Source organism: Ochotona princeps, chromosome 5 (genome assembly GCF_030435755.1).
Source record: "Ochotona princeps isolate mOchPri1 chromosome 5, mOchPri1.hap1, whole genome shotgun sequence".
NCBI lineage: Eukaryota > Metazoa > Chordata > Mammalia > Lagomorpha > Ochotonidae > Ochotona > Ochotona princeps.
Window position 1 is genome coordinate 96774369 of NC_080836.1, and position 26095 is coordinate 96800463.

The 26095-nt window shown below is 39.6% G+C and overlaps 1 protein-coding gene across 1 annotated transcript in view; it reads right to left on the minus strand.

The window, feature by feature from the left end:
• CUL3 (cullin 3) overlaps positions 1–26095 on the minus strand; it is a 101801-nt gene that overhangs the window by 67973 nt on the left and 7733 nt on the right. Inside the window, exon 2 of the mRNA XM_058665074.1 lies at positions 13390–13587. Within this exon, the coding sequence (XP_058521057.1) occupies positions 13390–13587 (198 nt within the window). The remainder of the gene's footprint in view (positions 1–13389; positions 13588–26095) is intronic.

The window sequence follows — 26095 nt, forward strand, 5'->3', positions numbered from 1 at the left end:
ACCAAAAAGGAAAAAAATCAAGTATTTTTTTTTTACTTTTTATTATCATTTTATGATACAGTTCCATCGGCACTGAGAATTTCCTTATCCTCTCCCCAATTCCCTTCCCCCTCACTGAGTGTCCCTATATCATTACTATAGCATAATTCTTCATACACAGTGCGGGCACGGACAATGGCAGAGAGTCCAGCAACCTATTGTCAAGATATAGTAAACAGTTTCATTGGGAGTTCATCTTTGTCTCGAAGTACAGATGCATACTGCATTGTGTCCTCACATCTGGATATGATAGTCTCCATTACACAGTTACCATACATCCCCTTAAATGAAAAGCCACAATACAAAATCAACAACAGGAAGAAAAACAGAAATTTACAATGCCATGAAGTTAAACAACATAATGCTAAATATGATACTCTCCTGTTCACAGTTACTATACGTCCCCTTAAATGAAAAGCCACAAAACAAAATCAACATCAGGGTAAAAAAAGAAATTAACAACACCATGAAGTTAAATAATATTACTGAACAACATGCTACTGAATTACTAATATGTCACTGAAGAAATAAAAATCAAGAACCTTCTTGAATAAAATGCTACTGTATGACCTATGAGTCACTTAAGAATTTAAACAGAAAAAAAGTATTTCGAAGAGGTGAAACTAACAAAAAAATCAAAATCCATGAGATAGTTTCCACTGATCTTTGTTGGTAAAATACACCTCCTGTAGGCAACAATTAGATAAGTTTTGTTTTTAAATCCAGTCTACTAATCTATAACGTTTGATTGAGCTTGAGCCATTTACATTCAGGGTTAATATGTATGGGTGATAATTTTGTCCTGTCATTTTGTTCATTGATTTAGTCTTCTGCTGTCATTTTACTGGGATGTTCTTCACATTTACCTTTGGTTTTGTTGGGTGCTATTCCTCTTCTCTGTCAAGAGAGCATCTTTAAGTATCATTTATAGGGCAGGTCTGGAAGAGGCAAATTCTTTTAACTTTACTGTTGAAGAATTTTATTTCATTGTCAAAGACAAAGGAAAGCTTTGCTGGGTATGTTATCCTAGGCCGACAATTTTTTTCTTTTAGAATCTGGAATATGTCGCTCCATTCTCTTCTGGCCTGTAAAGTTTCCTGTGAGAGATCTCCTGTGAGCTTAATTGGCATTCCTTCATATGTCAGTTGATTTTGTTTCACGTGCACATTTAAGGATCTTTTTTTTATGTTCAACTGAAGAGAGTCTGATTATCATGTCATGGTGAAGATCGGTTTTGGTCAAGCTTGTTGGGAGTTCTGTGCCCCTCCTGGATGTTGTTTCCCAATTCTTTCTCTAGATTAGGGAAATTTTCCTTTATTAGTTCATTAAGTACATTTTTAAACCCAGCTTTTCTTTCTGCTCCTCCTGGGTTCCCATAACTCTTTTATTTGGCCTTTTAATAGTGTCTTTCAATTTTTGAATACTTTTTTTGGCCTGATCCAGCTCTGCTTCCAGCTTTTTGTTTCCCCCTGGTAACCAGAAATATCTTCTAATTTTGAGATTCTTTCTTCTGCTTCCTTCATTCTGTTCTGCAGACTCTCGACTGTACTTTTAGTTTGCTCCACTGTATTCTTAATTTCTGATACATCAGCTTTCATTTCATTCATTTCCAGTGTGATATATTCCTTAAACTCCTTGAACTCCTGTATCACATGCTTCTCGCTGTTGCTAAGCTTTATCAAAAATGTTTGCAATTCCTTATCTCCCATTTTCTCAATGTCTTCCTCAGTTAACTCTGAGGTTAGGAAAGGGTTTTGCTCTTTGCAGGGGAGTCTTCAGTAATATTCATTGTGCCTCTGTCTCTTCTTTCCCTCTTGGTCACTGTACTTCCGGTTAGCAGAGTCTTTTCCTTGGGGCAGGTTTCTAAGCTCTGCCACCCACAGGTCTACGGTTCGATTTACATATTCCAGTTGGTACACAGTTCTCTGTTTGCAGTCCATTGTGCCACTGCCTCCAGTGAGCTCCAGGTCTGGGTTCTTATGTTAGAGTTCCACCATGGTCTCCGTAGCCCCAGCTCTTGGCTCACCACTCTCCACCTCCTGTGTTACTGTGCTGAGGCTGCACTGTTGTCTGTACAATCTTTCTCCCACTTCCGGTTGGAGCAGTTCCCAGGATTAGAGAGGCACCAGGCATCCTACATAGATCTAGGCAGTTGTTGCTGGTGATCTTACTGTAACCTGTTGGCTATTAGGCCTGAGGGCCACATGGACTTATTTTGACCCGTACGATGCTGTAGTCAGTATTATTTTCCTGTGGGACCAGTGCAATGCACTGAGCTCAGCGTGTCTGCCCCCATCTCAGCACATGGGCAGCTCACTGTTGTCCTTGCAGTGTTAAAACCCTTGCTACACTTCACAAAACGGCACCTGACGTGTCACTACTAGAGTTCTTGATCTGCTGGCCATCAGGTCTGAGCACTATCCGGAGCCATCTTGGGTGGAACCTGTAGGATGCCATGTTGTTGCGTTAGCTGAGCCAGAAATTAGTTTATTCCCAGCTCAGTGCATGCATAGTACTGTCCACAGCCATTGCCTCCTTAAACAAAATGAGGCCAGATACAGGTCTAGGGGGCAGACTGGGTTGGTGAAATCCGCCCTGTTCCCGCACTGCCCGTCTGGGACCTGCTGCTCTGTTTCTGTTCCTGGTCAAATCAAACAGACTAGCAGGACAGGCAGTGCTTTGTCTGGGTTCACCTCCTGAACTCCTGGTAGACATCTCTTCCCACCTGGTTGCTGGTTTAGTTTTGGATGCCGGTGCAATTTGGAACACTGTTCGCTGAATGATGTTGGGGTATCAGTCACTGCAATGTCACACCATTGTCTCCGCTGCTTTCTGTGTCTCTCAGTCTCCAGTTACCCCTCTGCTGTTGTTCTGTCCTCTCCTATTTCCTGGAATGTGCCCTCTCTGGTTCACACTGGCTAATATTTCTCCATCTGTTTAAACGTGTCCTTACCCTATTCCGCCACCTTGATTCCCCCAAATCAGGTATCATTCATTATATAGAATATACAAAAATTTCTAATCAAAATATCAATTCCCAACAATTAAAACTGCTTCTAAAAGTAAAGTGCTGCTAGGCACAATGTGGGATACAAGATGCATTTAATCAATTTACAATATTTGAAGGGGACACTAATAGTAACATTCCTATGAACCCAATGCAAAGTAAAATACAATGAGTAGCTCCTAGAGACTGGTAGGTTTAAAGTGCAGGCACAGGTGCGTTAGAACAAAATGTCTTCACGATTTCCCAACTCAAATTTTTGCTACATGTTAGAGCAAATAAAAAGACATCAAGTCTGGAATCACTTTGAACATACATTCTTAGCCCAAATATATTCTCTTTAAATTTATAAACGTAACCTACCCTACAGAATCAGGCTGATTCTTTGAGTATAGAACAGTCATCACGAAATGCGGTCACTCAGTCTGGAGGCAGGCGCTGCGTCCCGCAAGGGAGGCCAGTGAGCCTTACTCTGGAAGCAGCAGGTGATTGTGCAAGCAGTGGGACGTCCGCCTCCTCCCCAGCCAATTCCCAACTGCCGTGGGAGTTTCTGGGAGTGAATCATTGGATGACACCTCTTTCTCTTTTTCTCTTAGTATCACCCCTTTCTCCCCTCTAATAAGTTAATCTGGTTTAACAAAAAAAAAAAAGAACCATGGAAAATTAAAGGTATTTTATCACAAAGGCCACCACAATGAACTACTTGTAAATTACTCCAATGATTAAAACAGAAAGATAGGTACTAAAAGCTAGCATGATCTTATCATCACAACAGGGACACTGACAGCAAAAAGCACAGTGATATGGCAATCCTATTTTTATTCTCAAGTACCATGGAAAAAGAACCATAGTTCCATACAATCGTGATTTGATATCAATGGGCAGATTCCAGCCTCAAATGTAAAACAAAATAAATAGAAAACAAAAGTACACACCCCCCCAAATCACATCATTATACCTTTAAATAGTAGCTAGAGTTAATAACTAACTTCTTCCTCATATTCAGAAGAAAAAAATGACCTTAGCAACATGTGGTTCTACACCTATTTTGAGCCTCCATTTTGACTGCTGGGATTATTCTCAGATATTCATTTCAAAGAGACAACTGAATGTCAATTACATGCAGTGAACAGGACACACAACTGAATACATTCATTCATGTATTTAAACAGTATGAAATGAAATCACCAAAAATATACAACAAAAGGAAGAAACGAGCACCCGTCTGTGTTGCAGGCATTTGTAGGAACCAGTAGTTGGAAGACATTCACTGTGTGGACCAGTGCTCTGCCTCTCAAATATTTCCTTTTGTTATTCCTCAGGCAACACATTTCCCTCCCAGCTGCTTGCCTCACGGACGCCAAGTCTCTTGCTGGCCAGAACGTATGTCTAAAATTGAAGGGTGACTGAAACACATACCTCTGAACATTTACAAGAAATCTCACTTCCATCTGTCTTAATTATTGAAGATTTATTTATTTGAAAGGCAGAGTTATTTAGAGGAAGAGACATAGCGAGCTTCCATTCTGCTGGTTCACTCCCTAGCTGATTCCAAACAGGGCTAGGTAAACCAAAAGCCAGGAACTGAGTCTCCAACACAGGTGTCAAGGGCCCACTGGGGTCATCTGCTGCTGCTTTGCCAAAGCCATCCTAAGAGGAACTGCCAGTTCACAAACCAGAGCCCATTTGGGATACCAGTAACGGAGGCAAGAGCATTACCCAATATATCAAAATGCCCACTCATGTGGACGCAGGCCGACATTCCAGGAGTGGCATAAAGCAGAGGACACCCTGCATACATGCAAGGCTGCACACATGTCTGGAATCATGCAAAGACACGACCTTAGGGTCTGATATTTCATTGTTGCCTAGCCTAATTCTTATCTTCTCACAGGAGAGTTATTCATTTACCCTTTGCTTGGAACTGTTATGGGCTACTCTGACCTGGTGGAAATCTGGCTAATTCGTGCCCTACATGCTTGCTTTCCCACCACTTGCATTGTTGGTGTAAAAGTATAAAAATTCTCACTTTTCTTGTTTTGGCATGTTCTCCTGCAAGATAATGGCCACCCTGGCACAATAAAAATTCAGCTCTGCATGGCCTCTCATGTTCTCTGTTAATTAATTTCTAACAGCCCACCCTCATTATCTTCCTTAATTCACCAGCACTATACTTCTATTTTAATACATAATAACAGAAGACTAAACAATAAACAACCCACAGCTAAATTACAGGAACAAATTACCATCCGTTCATATTAAATCTGAATGTAAATAGCTTAAAGCCATCAATCAAATATCAGATTAGTAGACTGAAAAAAAAAACAAAAGCCATCTATCTGCTGCCTACAGGAGACGTGTCTCCACCACTCAAGATCAGCGGAAACCATATCTCATGGATTTTGATGTTTTTGTTTTTACTTTCATTTCTTCAAAATAGCTTTTTTCTTCCTCACATTAAATTCTTCAATGACTCATAGGTTATACACTAGCATGATTTTCTTCAAGAAGTTTATAGATTTTCATTTATTCAATGACGCATCAGTCATTCAGTAGCATGTTATTTAACTTCATGGTGTTGTTAATTTCTATTTTCTTCCTGTTGTTGAATTTGTGTTGTGGCTTTTCATTTAAGGGGATGTACAGTATCTGTGTAATGGAGACCATCATATGCAGATGTGAGGATACAATGCAGTATGCTTCTACTTCCAGATCAAAGATGGACTTCCAATGAAACTCTTGGATGTGTCTTGACATAGGATACTGGATTCTGCCATTGCCCATGCCTGAAATGATGGGCTTATGATTATTTACGAAAAACTATATTATTCTAATAATATAGGGGAAATTAGTGGGGGAAGGGAAGAGAGGATTTGAGGAGGGTGTAAGAGAAATCCCAAGAGTCTGTATAGTTGTATCATAAAATAATAAAAACAAATGGGAAAAAAAGGTCTCCCAAATTTTACAAAGTACATATATTCAACAACCTCCTTTAGCATTGGTGGTATAGTAGTGAGCATAACTGCCTTCCAACAACCTACTATAAAACCTGTCTGTTTAAGCTACAAAACAGCCAAGTTTACCCTTAGAATTATCATCATCATTTTCACAATTAGTGCCCCTCACACAAATATCTTCATCACCTACAAATATAATGTTTAAGACGTTAACTCTCACAATAGAGAAAAATCGAAAAACTAAAAAAGCACTTTGTAGAGATTATTTTCAGCAACTGAAATTCTATACAAATAACTAAATGGTAGAGTGTTACCTGCTCTATCAAAAAGATTTGCTATTTACACAGTCAAAAAGTCACTAGAACCTTAAACCAGGCCCTCTTAAGTGTTCAATCTTTCTAGCTGTAAAACACAATCCTTACTTACATCAACTGGGCCCAAGTAAGTCTGAGTTTCCAATAAAATTAAAATATACCTTTAAAAAAGAAAAGCAAAATTTTTCAAGTACAAAAACTAACTTTTAGAGACAGCATGGTGGTGTAGCCGGTGAAGCTACTTCACCCCACATACGTACCAGTCTGAGGCCTGGCTATTGCACGTCCAATCTACTTCCCTGCTAATGCAGTGGTGATGGTAGTGGAACAGTCCACGGTGTGCAGGTTCCTGTACCCACATGGGAGACCAGAACGAAGCTCCTGATTCGTGGCTTCAACCTAGCTCTAACTAAAGTGAACCAATGAATTTGAGGTATAAAGACATCTCTCTCTCTCTCTCTCCCTAATTCTTTCAAATAAATAAATGAGCCCTCAAAAAAATTTTGCACAGGATAACTACTAAAGAAGGAGAAACTAAGCATAAGTAAAATCTGAAAAACCCGCTGAGTATTAAAACTGAGATGATTAAACTATTAACACATTAAAACTGAAGTTTCTCCCTGGATTTAATTGAAAATTGCAAGTTTTATCTAAGCACATATTATGGATATCACAAATGGAACACTACAAAAAACCTGATCTTTCTGAGTCTTAAAACTTTCAAAGCACACAATCATTTTAAAGCTGTGTAGGCTACAGAAACTGCTCAATCTCACTTTTTGGATTAGTAATCTGAACTCCAGAACATTGCAGTATTTTGTTCAATTTAAATAGTAGCAGAGTTAAACCAAATGCCCAATTCTATTTTCTACCTCTTCTCATCTTGAAACCAAATGTGGAGACCATCACTGCAGTATAGTGGGTAAAGCTACCACCTACACTGCCATCATCCACATGGGCACCAGTTCATGTCCCCATCACCACATGGCAGAGCTTGAACAGGTTTCCAGCTCTGGCTTGGCCCAGTCCTAGCTGTTGCAGACATCTGGGGAGTGAATCAGCAGATGGAAGTTATCTCTCCCTCTGTCAAATAAATAATTCTTTTAAAAAAAAAGCACAAACTATACAAAACTCACCTTAATAACATGCAAAAAGTGGATTTTAATTCTTCAAGGCAAAAAGATGTGTCTTGGCTATGTGTACCACAATCCTAAAAAGTACTTTGCCTTAAAATCTGAGGCGAAAAAGGGAGGATGTTTGCATAGCAGTTATAACACCACTTTGCTCACCTACATGGTAAAGTGCCTGCACAGGAAACCCAGCTCTGCTTCCAGGTCCATCTTCCTGCTAATGCACACATACCCTATGAGAAAGCATGGAAATGCTCAAAATACCTGGCTTTCTACCGCCCATGAGACCTGCAGCAAGTTCCCTGATTCTGCCTTCCATCTAGCCCAATTCTACCTGTTGCAGACATCCGGGAAGTAAACAAGCGAAGGGAGCATTCCATCCATGCTCTGCCAATCAGGTAAATGAAAATATACTTTTAAAAATAAAATTTACGGGCCCGGTAGCGTGGCCTAGTGGCTAAAGTCCTCGCCTTGAACACCCCGGGATCCCATATGGGCGCCGGTTCTAATCCCGGCAGCTCCACTTCCCATCCAGCTCCCTGCTTGTGGCCTGGGAAAGCAGTCCAGGACGGCCCAAAGTCTTGGGACCCTGCACCCACGTGGGAGACCCAGAAGAGGTTCCTAGTTCCCGGCTTCAGATCGGCACAGCACCAGCCGTTGCGGCTCACTTGGAGAGTGAATCATCGGACGGATGATCTTCCTTTCTGTCTCTCCTCCTCTCTGTATATCTTACTTTGTAATAAAAATAAATATATCTTTAAAAAGAAAAAAAAGAAAAAGAACAGAAGTACACTGTAACATGAAGGAACAGACAAGAAAGCCACTGGCATGTCTTGAGTGTGAGACATGGAAACATATCACAATAAATATAATCCAATCACCTATACATTCTAATGGAAGGTTACATAACTTGAGGAACATTATTCTTTCCAAAAAAATGAAATTTACATATGTGCAAATATTATTTCAGCTAACTGCAAAAAACAATTAACAAAAACTAGATAAAAGGCTAAACAGTAATGCTTTCAGAATCACAAAAAAACGTGTAAATTCTCATGGACTTAAAGACAAATATCCTGACACTACAGAAGGCATGATGCACAGAGAGGCAATCCTAACTAACTCCTTCATATTGTAACAGCGGTAGCTCTGAAGTTTCATTTGGGAGAACAAATTGAGGCTTCCTACATCCAGAGACAAACACTTTGAGTTGCTGCCCTATTTATGAACAGATTTATTTTGGCAGTGTTCCCTTCATGGAGTAGTACTCTATTTTGTACTATATGTTTATAGCTATTGACTTTTTTTTTCTTTATAGTAAAAATGAAACAAGACACATGGAAAACATAAAATGGGTAAGGACAGAGGTTTTAGAAACTTCTTCATCTGACATGAAGAAGTCAATCAAAAGTCCGGCTGCAACTGACACATGTCCTAGTCAGAAACTCTTCAAACAAGTATAAAAGAAAACAAAAGTTACAGAACATTTTCCGATGCTGGAGAAGTACCATCAATGAGTATACAGCATTCAGCACAAGCAACTTGAACATATGTTTTCAGGTCTAAGGGGACATTTATTATTTCTTTTTTTTTTTAAAGATTTATTCATTTTAATTACAAAGTCAGATATACAGGGAGGAGGAGAGACAGAGAGGAAGATCTTCCGTCTGATGATTCACTCCCCAAGTGAGCCGCAACGGCCGGTGCTGTGCCGATCCGAAGCCGGGAACCTGGAACCTCTTCCAGGTCTCCCAAGCGGGTGCAGGGTCCCAATGCATTGGGCCGTCCTCGACTGCTTTCCCAGGCCACAAGCAGGGAGCTGGATGGGAAGTGCAGCTGCCGGGATTAGGGATTAGAACCGGTGCCCACATGGGATCCCGGGGTGTTCAAGGCGAGGACTTTAGCCACTAGGCCATGCTGCCGGGCCCAGGGACATTTATTATTTCAAAATGACAGCTGCTGTGGACTGTTCTAAATCCATAATGAAGCCCTTAATACCCAATGTGAATGTGACAGTTTCTAAAGTCTCTGAGAGGTATTAGAAATGGGGACAGAGTTCTCCTGAATAGAAGCAATGCTACTCTAAGAAGCATGAGAGGATTTCTCCTATCTACCACAAAGAAGATCCAGCAAGGAAGGGACCCTCTGAAAACCAGCATGGGGGCACTCACCTGGAACTTGATCGGGAATTACCATGACAATTCATGGAATTACCATGAATTTCCAGCTTCAAGAACCTCACGTAAAAGTGACCCTGGCAACCCAAACTTAGAACAGTTTATTTCAGATACCGAACCATTTTAGGCAAATTTATTGTAGAGAATTTGCTGAAGCTCTTAATTGATTCCCTGGAGTTACTGTTCACATGAATTCAGTATCTACCTGACCATATTTCAGAGTCCAAAAACCAATCACTTACAACATTAACACCCCCACTTGTGCCTTCTTTTTTCTCACTTTCTGGATGGGCCAATGCTCAATCAGAACGTACGACTACAGATATCTTTCTGTATATGTGTCCAGGTTGTAAAACATTAAGAAAAAACAAACGGAACTTGAGCTGTGGTTATGCATCAAGGTGAAGGAATTCATGATGGGGTGGTTTGGGGTAAAGGGGGGGGAATCCCAGTACCTATGAAATTGTGTCATGTAATGCAATGTAATTAATGAATAAATGAATATTAAAAAAAGAAAAAACAAAATGACAATCACACATTCAGGCCAACTCCTACCAAGCTTTTCCTCACATGTCAAGTCCTTAGGACATCATTTATAAATCATATTTTATAAAGGTAACACTTAAATGACTTCAGAATGTAAAGGACTACAATTTTGTCACAAGTGAGGTAGTTTATATCAAGCCCCTTACTCTCCATGATGGATTCATTCTAAAGCAGACCTACAGCGAAGTCAAGGCCTAGCCTGAAGCCACATTGCCTACACTCAACTCCAGCTAGGCTGTTTACCAACCGCATGCATCTGCACACACTGCCCATTCTCTGAACCTAGGTATCTTCGTTTGTAAAACAGATAATAGTAGTACATTGCATAATGAGTTTTAGCTATCAGCTAAAGTAATACAAGTAAAATTTTTGCAACAGGATCGCAGAGAAAACACTAAATAAGTTATGATCATTATTATCACCTGCAAATCAATCTCTGTCAAATGAAAACATTTCACTCCTCTAAATTTGTTTCCTTTTCCCTGTTCTTAATTCCATCCTCTTCCCACACCCAAGAATTCAGATGTTCCAATGTTCAGTCACGTAAGGGAAAATAGCTCCATTCTACTTTTATCCTTTTCAACACCAAACTTCTTAAATTATTCTTAAAACTATTACAAATACGTAATAGTTTTCTCCTGACGTTTAATCCTTTGGGTCTAGGCTCCTCACAAAACCTCATTTCAAGCTCCTGCTGAAGTTCTCACCTTATATAAAAGATCTCTAAGAGTTCATGGAAAGTGCATATTGTGACAAACTACACATGGATTTCAAATGAGCTCTGCACCAAGATAAACTCATTTTATGATTTCACCTCTACAAACTCTTAAGTATCTATGCATTTACAAACATCTTACATTTCCACTGGAACATCTTCACCTCACAATTTCCCTCACGTGTTAAATGATTTATAGGGTAACTTTCACCTACAAAAATGTTCAATAGAATCAAACAAAACTTTAAAGCTTATCTCCTGTACCCATCCGAGTTTTCTACCACAACTTCATATCACTTTCACTGATGACAGTACTACTCCCAGTAACCAAAATCTCTCAAGTCTTACACTAGAAAGTCTAGTACTGATTCTTTTTTAGCCTATCATTTTACCCAAATTTTCCCGACTCTTCTCCTGACTCTAACAAACATTCTCAAATTAGTTAAAAACATCTCAAATTAATCTCTTTAATAGCCTGTAGCATTATCACCCATTTAAAAGCATGCAGTAACTCTCTACTGGTTAGTGCAAATTCTTTATATCAGCATTCAAAGTGTTCTATAATCTATTCCCATCCATCTCTGGAACACCATAACTCACTTATCTTGGTAAACATAATGTAAGTCTCAAACTCTACTTACCACCTAAAGTAACCAATTCATCTTTACACAATCAGAAGGTACTGGCCATTCTGGGACGCGTCCAACCCTCTCAAGTACTTTCCAGATTTTCAAGGTTTAGCTCAAGTCCACCCTTGCCCATAAATCTTTACAGCCCAAAATAATCTCTCCTTCACTTGCATTCATAAGCCATTTATCATCTGTATAGCTTAGTTAAAATAAAATGCCTCACATTTTTATCTGAATATGTGTCTTCTCCCACAATTCAGTTAAAACACCTCAGGAAAATATTGTACCTCTTTGCATCCACTTTATTTTCATTGAAAGCTGGACAAAAAGACACTTAACAAAACACTGCTGATTGTATTGAAAACACAGCCACCTCCTTTCATGAGCCACTAGCTACCTGACTCACATAATCCCACTTAAGAGAAAGGAATTATAGAAGGAAGAACAGCAACAGAAAGTAACTATTTTGCAACCACCATAGTAATAATGATTCATGCAAGAATCATCAATGGATGCTAAAATCATCACATGGGAAGTTTCTGGGGAACAGGATATTCATACAGTCTCAAAATATAACTGAACAGAATACTTATGAATTACAAAGGGAAAAAAGGTACCTTCACAGTGGAGAAATCTGGCGGACACCAAGTGATCAAAGTTAACATCACCAATAATGGGATAAACTGACATCATGTGCCTCCTGAAGTGATGCACTGAGGACACAACATCACTTATTGTATTATTCCTGCCAAAAATGCATAACCTGAAACTAGTCATGAGGAAACAATCAGACAAACCAAAAACTAAGGGACAGTCTATAAAACAACTGACCTATACTCTTCAAAATCTCAACGTGATGAAAGTCAAAGAAAGGCTGAGGAACTGAGTGTACGACCACGGGTTGACTGGAGAATAAGAAAACCAACTGCTATAAAAGGACATCACTGCTACAAAAGACAATTTGAATATGGACTGTATTCGGTCACAACATTAAAATGCCTAATTTTGACCACTGCTCTCGGGTTACATAGGAAAAATTTCCTTATTCTCATGAAAAACATTATTAAATATATTAGGATAAATGAAAATCTAAAACTGGTAATACTTATAAAAAGTATCTGTAGAAAAGACTAGCAAAATTATGGCAAAATGTTAATATTAAATCTAGGAAAAAGGGTATACAGAATTAATTATACTACTCTTGCATTTATTCTGCTTCCTCCCCTCTGAAACAAAATTTAGAAAATGAATGGCTAGTATCACAAAAACTGGGTTTTATGCATCTATTATTATATACTTCGGCAATATTAAACCAAGAATTCGCAGTTATTTTATTAGCAAAATTACATTTTACTTGCAAGTAAAGAGATGGCACTATGAAAACACCTGTACTAAAAAAAGACATCTTTCTGGAAAGAACTGACAAATAATCTTAACAGTCCAAAGAAAGAATTACGTGTGTCATATTTACCACAGAACTCAAGTTACATGAATATGGTCAGTTTCAATTAATGTCTTCAGAAAATATGTTACACACTGCAGTTTTTAATTTTCAAATACTGAGAAAACACAATGGGCTGATCAAAGCATTTTAAGGAAAAAGGTAATATATAAACAAGTAAGTTCGTAACAATTACTGATTCCTTCTTCAGTGGTTAAGGTTATATAGACTGTTGTTCCCAAGATAAACCACAAATTTCACCTTTTCTCAATTATCAAAAAATCTGTTTTACCTAAATTTTGGCTAAGGTTTTATAATGCAATTACAAATTTGCTCTTAGAGGCCTCCTAGCGTACTTAAATATAATTTGCAAAAGCATAGCAGGGCATAAACAATTCTCTATATTCAGCAGTATAAGCAACAGATAAGTTGGATACCTTATTTATGAGATGTTCCGTAACAACTTCTCTTAGTCCAGTGTAGAGCTTTTCTCCATGTTTATGCAAAACCATTGTATATGCATTTCTATAGAGCTCCTCAAAGCTAAGACCACTGTTATTCTTACGCTGGATTTCTTGAATTGCATTTTTCAGAAGGTCCCAAATGCTGTTTACATATTTTTCATCCATGGTCATCTGTAATATCCAAGAGAGAAAAAACAGCCAGTGATTGAAATCTTTCCAATCATCAAAAACATTGGTTTCCCAAACAGTAAACACTTCATTACATTGCTATATAAATGTTCACTACTTATTAAACTGTTTTAACAAAAGTATACATTTTATTTTTTTAAGCATATATTTTAAGATTCTGGTGTTGACAGAAGCCTTTTCCTAATCCTTTTAAATTTTCCTCCATTCTTACCTATAGCAGCACTCACCACTTAATAAAATCATAATTTATACAGCCATAAATCCACTGACCCCTTTCTTGCCCTCCCAACTTCTTGCAGTACTTATTCTGACAGCCCACCTACTCCAGACACACACATGCGACCACGTCAGTCGACCCATCTTGACCCATCTCAGTTTAAATTTATAATCACTATGCATAAGTGCCCACTCCCTTCTTGCAACCCCACAATCCCACCTTCCTAGACTACTGACTACCCTCCTACGATTTTACAGCACTCCCACAACCTCACTCAAAGATGAAGACTGCATCCACTTCTACTCAAGAAAAAAAAAAAAAAAAAAAAAACAGAACATGAACAGAGTGTACACACTGACCGTATCAACCAATCTATTTGATTTTATCTCAATATAACCTGCTGGTGGTGGCTGTGCTAAAAAAATGTCAAGCTCTTGTTCTCAAACAGCGCAGGATCCAGGAATCACAGACATTATCTAGGAACATTTTAGAAATGATGAATTTCAGGCACATACAACAGCAGTTGGCTGTAGCAGCTCTCTGCAGGGCCTGCAGCCCATATGGGCACCACTTTGTATTCCAACTGTTCCACTTCCAATCCAGCTTCCTGCTGGAAAAGGCAGCAGCAGACAGCTTGAGTACATGGGCTTCTGCCACCATGTGGGAGAGCCAGAAGTCCCTGGCCCCGCTCTGACCCAGTGCCAGCAACTGTGGCCTTCTGGAGAGCTGACAGCAGATGCAAGATCTCTGTTTCTCTCTCTCAAATAAATAAGTAAGTCTTGAAAAGCAAAATGAGAAACTAATTTCAATAAAAATGAATTCTAAAGAACAAAAGGAAAGAAGGAAAAAACAAGAGACGGGAGAGGAGTGAATAGAAAAAAGATGAATTTCAGGTCTTACCCAAGTCCCACAGATACTACATTTTAACAAAAACCCCCAACACTAGACAAGTGTTATCTAGCTCCATCTCAAACGATTATATTCAGGGCCTGGCACAATAGCCTAGAGCTAAAGGCTTCCCCATACATGGGTTAGGATCCCACATGGGTGCCGGTTCGAATCCACGCAGCCCCGCTTCCTATCCAGCTCCCTGGATCGGTTCAGTTCTGGCCATTGTGGCCACTAGGTGAGTGAACCAGTGGATGAAAAACTTCTCTCTTATCTCCTTCTCTCTGTAAATCTGACTTTCCAATTTAAAAAATAATAAATCTTAAAAAAAAAAGATCACTATTCAAAGACTCCCTTTTAACAATCACCCATCTCACCATCAGTATTTTTTCTGCTTTCTAAATAATTGCCAAGCAAATTCAAAACTGTCAGGGTTTTTTTACGATTTATTTTATTTTTATTACAAAATCAAATATATATATATATATATATATATATATATATATATATATATATATAGAGAGAGAGAGAGAGAGAGAGAGAGAGAGAGAGAGAGAGAGAGAGAGAGAAAGATCTTTTGTCTGCTGATTCACTTCCCAAGTGATCATAATGGCCAGAGCTGAACCGATCTGAAGCCAGGAGCCAGGAGCTCTCAGGGTTGCAGAGTCCCAAGGCTTTGGGCCGTCCTCTCTTGCTTTCCCAGACCACAAGCAGACCATAACCTATCTAGCTATTTGTCAAGGATATCCCACTCTTCATCCCAAATACTATTATTTAATACGTTCATTTAGATATGGTAGCAGCCTACCAACTATCACAACCTTCAAACCCTTTCTCAAAAATCTCCATTAAAATAAATACATGCCCATAATGCTCTGGCTCAAACCCTTCCCTGATGGAGACAGTACCTTAAACAACATAAACAGGGGTGGGCCTTTGGGGCAGCAGGTAAGATACCACATTCTGTACCTGGCAGCCTGAATTCTTGTGCTAGGTCTGTTCCTGTTTCCGGACCCTGCTAATGCACACCCCAAGGGGTTCCAGCACTTGGGTCCTCGCAACCAGCATGTCAGATACAGACCAAGTTTCTGCTCCTGGCTTGGCCTGATCTAGCCAGAGCCGCTGCAGTCATTCTGGCAGTAAATCAGCACATTCACTCGCTCATTCTGCTCCTTCTCCCATATTCTCTCTCTCTCCCCCAACAGCCCTTGGCACAAAATAATTTCCTTTCTAAAAGAGAAAGATGGTATCTTTTAAGATCTAATCTATGTCTACTTCTGTACTAACTATTCCGCCTGTCTTACACAGATTCCCTATTCAACTAAGTCAATGGGAAATCTCAAGTACACAACCTAGTTGTTTCTCACTGTATTTCCATAAGCGTCTCAGCCCCCAATGTCTTCTGTCCCTCTCTTCTGCCTCTTGTTTAAACCTTAACAAACTCTGAATGCATTTCAGGTAGTTATCCTCCAGGAATCCTTCCCTTCCTCCTCAAGCCAAGTTAATGACTCCTTCCTGGCTCTGCTTTGGCTCTCAGATCACACCTACCCACTCGAATCCCCCACACTTTATAATCATATGTGCACCTCCTTCTGCCAGAGTTCATGAGATTTCTAAGTGACTGTGCATTTATCTTCAGTGTCACTCAGATGGTCATAAACATTTATTCAATATTAGTTTATCTTTACAGTAATACAATTTTGAAAACAAAAGCATTTTAATTCTAAGCAAACAGGAGGCAATTAGTGGAATTTTAAATTACCAAAACCCTTTTTCTTTTTTCAGGTTTATTTCTTTTTATTGGAAAAGCGGATATACAGAGGAGAGACAGAGAGGAAGATCTTCCATGCAATCGTTCACTCCCCAAGTGGCCGCAATGGCTGGAACTGTGCCAATCCGAAGCCAGGAGTCAGGAGCTCTTCTGGGTCTCCCATGCGCGTGCAGAGTCCCAAGGCTTTGGGCCGTGCTTCACCACTTTCCCAGGCCACAAGCAGGGAGCTGGATGGGAAGCAGGACCACCGGGACTAGAACCGGCAACCAAGTGGGATCCTAGCGTGTGCAAGGCAAGGACTTTAACCACTATGCTATGGTGCCGAGCCCCAAATCCCTATTTCAAATAAAATACAATGATGTACAAGCAATACTTCTGAAATTTCACACACATTTTCAGATTCGTTCATTTATCTACCAACTAATGACCTCAAGAAGCTGTTTAATCACTAATTTGATTAATAAATGTTAACTTGGAAAAAATTAAATAGGTGTTTCAGGAAAGGATCTACACACCAAATGAACACGGCTGCGCATATATTCGCACATTTATACATAAACGATCAGGTTTCATCACTAAACACATCAGCAGTGGCGAAAAAATACTTTTCAGATGCATTTCGTCTTTCCTTGATACAGAAACCTTAATGGCTATTGAGTTTTGTTAAAAATTTATGTATTGTACCATGTCAATTAACTTCATGATGTTGTAAACTGTTGTTGATGTTACGCTGTGGCTCTACGTTCTGACCAGGGATGGTCTCCCCAAGAAACTGTCGAATTTATCTGGACAATAAGAGGCTGGACTCTATGCATGGTGCATGCTCACAATGAAGGAATCATGACTGGATCTGAACTGTACTACTGTAACAATGTGGAGGGATCTCACATGCGGAGGGCACGGGGAGGGGCTGGGGGAATCCCAGAGCCTATGAAACTGTCATAAAATGAAATTACAAAAAAAAACAAAAAAGGGTTATGTGTTAAGCTGTTGTCATGCAGGGAGATAAAATGCAAAGGCTTTATCCTTTCAAAACAAAAGCTAAAATCACTTAAGGAGTATTTAAATTCCACTGATTAAACTAATTTAAGATACAATAACTGCAGAAGCAACCAATCATTAGAAAACATTAATAAAATGCACACAGGCATATATATCATATATATACACAAACATCTTATGCTTATTATCTAATTACTAGATGTACATAGCTCACTTCCTTAAAAGTTTAATGTTAGCAAACAAAATAAATTTATGCAGCAGGGGTGAAAGGACTACAAAAGCTCATTTTTAAAGGAAAAAATTATCTCAGTATTCTTAAATGTTTATAAATTAGTAAGACTTAAAAAAAAAAAACAAGATTTTCGTTTTTAACTGAACCTTGGGCCCCCTAACCACCACCTAATTCAGAATTACAACTTTTTTATTAGCAACAAGTAACTCTAGTGGTTTTTTAATTCTTTCAAAAACATCTGATTATTCATCTACATTTTTTCAAATGATACAAGAACAGCTTCAAAATGCAAAATGTGAAAGGATGTCAGTCTATTCTATACTTACGCAGATTGAAGGTTCTGTACTTAATAAGTTGGACAGAACTATATCACGAAACAAAACAACACTGAAGAGAATTGTATTCTTCACATTCATTACACACAAAGGACAAGAAGTCCTTAGTCCCCTGTGAGTAATTTTTCATAAGAAGAAATTTAGAACAGGGTGGGTGGGAGAAAAGGATGAGAACTGAAATTCCAGGCAATTCAGAATGACATAGCTATAAGAAGGAAAAAATTCGAAAAAATTCTTGATTTTGAGCTTCAGCCTCAAAAATGCTGCTTTGATACAAAAATCTGACGAATGACAGTATTTTAATCAGATATAACTAAGCCATTAATTATATAAAGAATCTTCCTCCCAGATAAGCCCTCAAAATAAGACCTTTTCTGTATACAGCACATGGCCCAACACCCAAAAGACATTGAAAAAGTTTGAACACAGTTCGCTCAGTTAATAATGAACAAGAATCCTACTAGAAAACCAACAAATAAACAATTTATCTATTACTACTTAGGCAATGTCAAACGTCAACAACAAAACCAAAAATCCAAGCTATGAGGCAAACAGTCCAATGGGACACATTCAAATGGATTTTGAAAAGTTAGCAAACTCCCCAAATCTCACCTTCCCTTTTCTGCTAGCAGTCAGATATGGGAGCTGCTATATTAAATTTTATGAAAGTGTATCCCACGTTATCACTTGCTCAATAAATGTGTATGCTTCTGTCTTTACTACAAGAAGACGCTGCCTTGCGTAAAGACAAAAAAAAAAAATTCAAGGACAACTGATGCTCAGTTAACGGATTTTTCTTTGGTTACAAAAAGGAGTAGATGTATGCTGCCTACAGGAAGAACAAAGATGACCCAGTAAAACAGCACAGCACAAGAGTCATGAAGCTAAAGCTGATCTACATTAAAATGGGTCTCTACCATTAAGTTACAGTCCTAAGGAGAAAACTAAATCATCAACAGAAGCATCAATTACAATCTAGATTTCATTCTTCCACATGAAGTTGCTGTCCCAAAAATCTGAAAACCTGGGATATCCAGGACAACGTCAACTGCAGATTAGGCTAGTAAGTCACACGTACGTGACTGTGAAGCATTTGGCACATGAGGGAAAAATGTGTATTTAACATCTCATAATCTGGTAATGATGATGATAATATGCATTCAGGGGCCTCACTGGTCTCCAATACTCAGGTGCAAATTAGAGCAGAGGTCAAAGTGCCCGCTTTTCCCTTTCTACTCCAGCTCCCTGCTAAGGTGCCTGGGCAGGCAGTGAACCATGACTTACACACGCTTGTGCCCCACACCAGACCCGCAGGAAGTTTCTGGCTCCACATGGCCAAACCTTGGTTGTGACCAGTTTAAGAGTGAACCAGCAGATGGAAGCTCTCTCTCCCTCCACTTCGGTCACTATTTCGAATAAAATAAACCTCTGAGATGCAGTAAGGATAGTCAATCCCTCAGGATGATGGGGAATGGGAAACAGGACCACTCTCCCATTAAAAAATTAGAGGATATTGGGCCCGGCGGCATGGCCTAGTGGCTAAAGTCCTCGCCTTGAACGCCCCCGGGATCCCATGTGGGCGCTGGTTCTAATCCCGGCAGCTCCACTTCCCATCCAGCTCCCTGCTTGTGGCCTGGGAAAGCAGTCGAGGACGGCCCAAAACTTTGGGACACTGCACCCTCATGGGAGACCCGGAGGAGGTTCCAGGTTCCCGGCTTCGGATCGGCGCGCACCGGCCATTGTGGCTCACTTGGGGAGTGAATCATCAGACGGAAGATCTTCCTCTCTGTCTCTCCTCCTCTGTGTATATTTGACTTTGTAATAAAATAAATAAATCTTTAAAAAAAAATTAGAGGAGATTTAAATGTCTCCTTTATGAAACGGTGTAGTAGTAGCACATAGTTTATGCACTTCCTCCTGTACACTTTAAATCACCTCTAGATTACTTAAAATACCCAATACAATGTAAATGTTACATAAATAGTTGATATTCCATACATGTTCAATAGAGATAAGGTTCTGAGTGTTTTCCATACACACTGGGTAAGCTGACTATATTCTCACGGAGGCAAAGCTTGTCAGCATCCTACTGTTGGTGCTGTTCCTACCAATAACAAACCCCTGCTTGCAACAATGGTAATTCATAGTGTTTTTTCAAGTCTAAGTTGTTCTGCTTAAAATCCGTTTTCCTGATGCTATCTTGGAATCAGCAAATGATGGCTCAAATACACATGACCCTGCCAGCCCAAGGGACATACAGAGAGCATTCCTGGCTCCAAGTTCTGAACCGAACCAGCACTGGCTGCTGCGGTCATGTAGGAAGTGAGCCAGTGGACAGACGGCACCTGTCTCTCCCCCTCCTTCCCTCCCTCCCTGAAACTCTGCCTTTCAAATACATTACTGAGCCTTTAAAAAAAGGAGATGTTAATGGGCTTGCTGAAACATGTTTTATCCAGCAAAATATACATGTAATATTCATCTTGACTGAAACTCTTCAAGCATACTTACTGGAGCTCTTTTTTTAAGAAAAACAATTACAGCTAGAATCATAAGACTTCAATAAAATCAGCTGCATATCTCAGTAGACAATTAAATCCAAGACACTATTGTTAAGGACTGCATTTGTAAATTTATTTCTTAAACAGTTATCCAGCCAATACAAAGAAGGAAAAAGCATGAACAATGTATTCTGCACAATAATCTAATAGTTGCAGTAACATTACATGGGAGGAAAAAAAGTTATCTAAATACCTGTTTGAATCCTATACTTTTTATTTAGCTTAAGTTACCTATGCTTTTTTTAAATCAAGTAAACTTACCAGCATTCCTAAGACTATTATGTCTCAAATCTGTTTCCTAGTGGCAATTTCCTATTAAAATGCTAGACAAGACATATAAACCACAATCCTGTTTGTAACAGAGTGTAACTTTTGTCTTTTGCCTTTTAATGCTGTCAGCTTCATGCCAACTCTTCTCCCCCTTCTCCAATTTGGCCCCACCATCTGGGCAAATCCATAAGAAAGGTCTTATGCTTCGTCTTGACCTCAAATGGCAGTTCCAGCCAGGTCAGCAGAGACCCAGCAAAGAACTATTCACCTGGCCTCACCTCCTGCTTTGAGTGTCTCCCCGCCTCCCCTCACATACCACAACTCACGAAAGAATTTAGTCTCCAACTCTTATCATAAGGGTACTGTGCAGTTAGAAATTTTACCCAATTACAGTATTTAGAGGTGAGATCCTTGAAAATCAGACCACTACATAAAACCTCCTGACTGAATCCTGGTGGTTCCTACAAGGAGAGAAACCACACAGACATTCATGCTCCCTGCCTCTTGTCATATGATGTTCTCTGCGCCTCCTCAGGACTCTCCCCAGCAAGAACGCCATCCCCGAAGGCCAAGTACATGCAAGCTGCCACATCACGGACTGTTAGAACCCTGAGCCAAAGCAAATCTCTCTTCTTCACAGAGTTAACCTGTATCGGTTACATTACAGCAACAGTACTCTAAAGTAGCTAATCTTTGTTTCATTTTACTGGAAAAAAATATATATACATTTCCATGAAATGTCTTAACTCCCACATACATCTAAATGTTCCTGAACAACATCTATTACAACTGACTCAAAGTTCCCATAATTTCTATTCTCTTATACAAGAGTCATTTACATTGTACTTAGTGAAGCTTAGGTTTGGAACTGAACCTGATTTTAAATTGCTTTTTTAAGAGTGCTATACTGTATTGTTTAAGCTTCATGAACCCTGATTTGTCTCCTGTTTAATAATTTAAATACCAAGCTTAGAATTAATTTTCCACTATATTGTTAGGAAAGTTACTTCAGAATCTAGGAAATGCTTAACAATGTAATTCCCTCACATGATGTAATGGAAAGAACGTGGATGTCTGAGTCGGACACAGCTGAGACTAAAATCCCAGCTCTGACCTGCTGTAGGTGCATATTTATTCTAACTTTAAAAGTGTTTTTGAGGATTTGTGATCACTAGTTCAAACCACCTCAAATAACCTAAGAGAAAGCAAACACCCAACAATTCCTAGTCAATAATCTCATAACGCAACTTCTCTTTACTGGAGATAGGAACTAGAGGTGAGAAGGGAATTTTTAAGCATTCTTCTGGGGAGGACAGAATAAAAGTGGTTAGTGTTGCTCCATTAAGAGTTGCTTTAGGTGGGAATGTCTTGTAAGCAGTATATTACAGAATTCCTCTTGGCAGTGACCGCCCGCCTTTATAGAAAAGCATCTCTAAAGAACTTCGTGTTTTCTAAAAATAAAAACTCTCTTCTTTAAAGTTCTTTATTCATTTGCTCAGCAGTACTTTTTCGCATTTAAGGAGCAAATGTAATCTCACTTTTTCTTTTCTCAATGACTGCTAAACAATTATTAAGTCAAATGAAGTTTTACTTAATTAAATTTCAACTTTAACATTGACTTTTAATCAAGATTAACAAATGCTAAGTAGAAGCAAAAGCTCTAGGAGTTCAAGATCAGTCTTCAATTTCTCACTACCAATTTGGTCAAGTAGGACTCTCCTAATTTTGAAAAAAGACTGGAGTAATGACTACTGATTTTAAAGCAATAGTGAAACTTTAAAGTGAAATTATCTCAAAGCTGCACATACAAAGACAACCCAAGAACTGCCGCACAACAGCAGGCTGGGAGATGCTGCCCACACCCCCACTCCTGTCCTGTCTGTGTGCTGGGGCCCGCCAAGCTCCCTGTAGGAGGGAAAGTAACTGACTAAATAAACTCACTAAATTCAGTGCAAAACCGACTTTATGATTGGGCAATTCTTGTTGATGTCTCAGTATAACCAATATTAGCTATGAAGTTCTTTTTAGAATTATTTCTTACATAAATTAACTTGTAAATGACTGTTGGGTTCTATTACGTTGCACTTAACGAAGATAAATGCAAACCGACTTGATGCCACGAAGATAAATGCAAACAGACTTGATGCCTCCTTCAAAGAAAACTGTATACTGGAAAAACATAGACTATTCTCTTTGGAACTGCGGCCGTGAAGGGAAATAACACAGCCACGGCGACGGGAAAGACAGGAACAAGAACGTCTTCCTGAGCCTGGCACCATGACTCAGTGGTCAAATGCTTGCCTTCCCAGCGCCCAGGATCCCATTTGGGCAACGGTTCCTGTTCAGGCTACTCCACTCCCCATCCAGCTCCCTGCCTGGAGCCTGGGAAAGCAATGGAGGACAACCGTAAGCCTCTCCGAACCCTGCACTCCTGTAGCAGATCAGGACAGGTTCCCGTTTCCTGGCTTCAGATGGGCTCAGGTCTCACCACTATGGCCACTTGTGGGTGAACCAGATGGAAGATCTTTGTCTCTCCTCTCAGTAATCTGCCTTTCCAACAAAAATAACTAATCCTTAAAAAAAAAAAAAAAAAAACAGTCACAACAGCTAAAGCTGTGTTCTCAACCACCACTAGCATCCAGGGCTACAACCGGCAGGAAACAAAGCAAAAAACTGGCTATCAAACTCAGCTACTCCACTACACAAAGCAGGTGTGTAACTGACTCCTTAACCAGGCTAAATGCCTGGCCTAATCAGGTTTCTTACAGAAACTTCTTATTAAAGAGTTTAAGGGCGGTGTCTAAAATGCAGAATGGCTGGAGGAAAAGGGAAAAGTAACCACAAACAACTTAAAAAAAAAGAAAAACCCACACATGCAGACGCTCAGTGGCGAATGTTCTACAGGAATGCGTAAGAGTCTAGCAAACAGCAGAGACAGCAGAGGGGTGGAATGCTCCAACGTGCTTCAGCTGGCACTTCAGGCCTTGTTCTGGTGAGGCAGCAGGAAGGAAGAGGTAACTAAACATGGCTAGAGAGATTGAAAGGCTCCTTTCTGAGATGGAAAGCACATTCATGTGAAAAGGAACAAAGGGATAAAATAATTAACAGCTTGCATTCATTTACAATGCTTATTATATGGTAGTCACTATTTGAAGAGGTCTGTATTTTTGAGAAACTTAAAATTTATGAAAAATAGAACTGAAAAAAAAAAAAGAGTTTATTCCGGTACAAAATATTTTTGAAATCTATCATATGGGCCTGGCACGATAGCTCAGTGGCTAAATACTTGCCATCCAAGTGCAGGATTCCCATATGGGTGCAGGTTCATATCCAGGCTGCTCCACTTCCCTTCCAGCTCTCTGCTTGTGGCCTGGGAAAGCAGTCAAGGATGACCCAAAGCCTTGGTATCTTGTACCGGCGTGGGAGACCCCAAAGAGCTCCTTGCTCCTGGCTTCAGAACGGCTCAGCTTTAACCACTGCGGCCATTTGGGGGAAGTGAGCCAGCAGATGGTCTTGCTGTCTTTTCCAATATAAATAAATGCTTTTCCAATATAAACAAATAAATGAAAAAGGGCCAGCACGATAATGTAAGCAGCTGAAGTCCTCACCTTGAATGTGCCGAGATCCCAAATGGGCGCCAGTTCTAATCCCGGCAGCTCCACTTCCCATCCAGCTCCCTGCTTGTGGCCTGGGAAAGCAGTTCAAGATGGCCCAAAGCCTTGGGACCCTGCACCTGTGTGGGAGACCCAGAAGAACAAACTCCTGGTTCCCGGCTTCAGATGGGCACAGCATCGATCATTGCAGCTCACTTGGGGAGTGAATCATCAGACGGAAGATCTTCCTCTCTGTCTCTCCTTCTCTCTGTATATCTTTCCAATAAATAAATAAATAAATAAATAAACAAATCTTGAAAAACAAAAAGGAAAAAAGAAAACCATCCTATGACAGATCCTCAGAAAGTTCATGGAAAATCAATATTATGAAAAAAACTGCATGCATTTTCAAAAAAATTTACATCTTCAGGAACATTGCAAAGTATTTTCATGTTCATTCTACCTTTACAGCAATCTGAACAAGTAGGCATCATCATTTTCTCCTTTTCACAAAAAAGGGAACAAGAAGTTAAAAATTTTGTTCTAAGTCCAACATCTAATAAATGGAGGAACTAGGATATAATGAAATATTGGCGTTCTCAGATTTCTTAACGTGATGACAAGCTCCAAGACAAGGTACAGAGTACTGTAACACGGAAAAGGCCAGGTCTGCTTGACCACTTTCCAGATCTGACGCGTGACAGGAGGAACATAAAGTATCTTGAATGTATAAATAACTCCAAGAGCAATGGATTAAATGAAGATGTGTACTACATATAATGCCTGTTTTAGAATCTTTGATGCCTAAGGCGGCCTGAAGAAGAGATTAGAAGGTTGTAGGGAGACAACAGTGTGGTTTAATACTTAGTCTGCATCCTCAGGGCAACAGCAGGTCTCGGAGAAGGAATATTCCGAGTGCATGCTGGGTACCTAGGTGAATTAATGTGCATCCAAAATCAGATACCAAAGAACCAGGGCATATAGTGGTACCCATCTCAACGATGACATGTACAGAGAAATCCTGGTGTAGAAATTAAACCAGAGAACAAGTATGATCAGAGATCAAGTCTTCTGACACAGTGGCATGCATGATGGCCACCTGCAGGTGCAGGTCAGCCCTACTTCAGCAGACCGCGCTGACTGCCCTTCTAAGCAAGGACCACAAGACAGCTAACGTCCTACATCTAAAGACTCCAAAGAGTTCAATGTTACAGAATATTATTTGCACCCACTTACCTAATCAATTATTATGGTTTGGCATAGATGACTAGTTTCTCACCGAAACAATCCTTCACTAACCACTCAATGTGCTAAGTGTCCTGTGGTTCAAAAGGGTGTCTGGTATTAGAGTCTGGTCAGGAGCCACAACCTCACAAGTGAACTAAACTGCAAGTCACGGGGAGCGGGGAGGAGGGCAGGAAGGAAGGAGGAATAAAAAAAAGAGGAAAAGAAAAAAGCAAATAAGAAAAACAAGGGAGTTTAGATGAACATTTATTGTACATATAAAATGCAGATCAAATGACCTTCAACATTCTTATCTAATGATGAGACTATTACAACTTCTCTTCTGAAGTTACCTCAACAACAGCCAGTAACACCATTTAGAAGCACACTAGTGGTACCA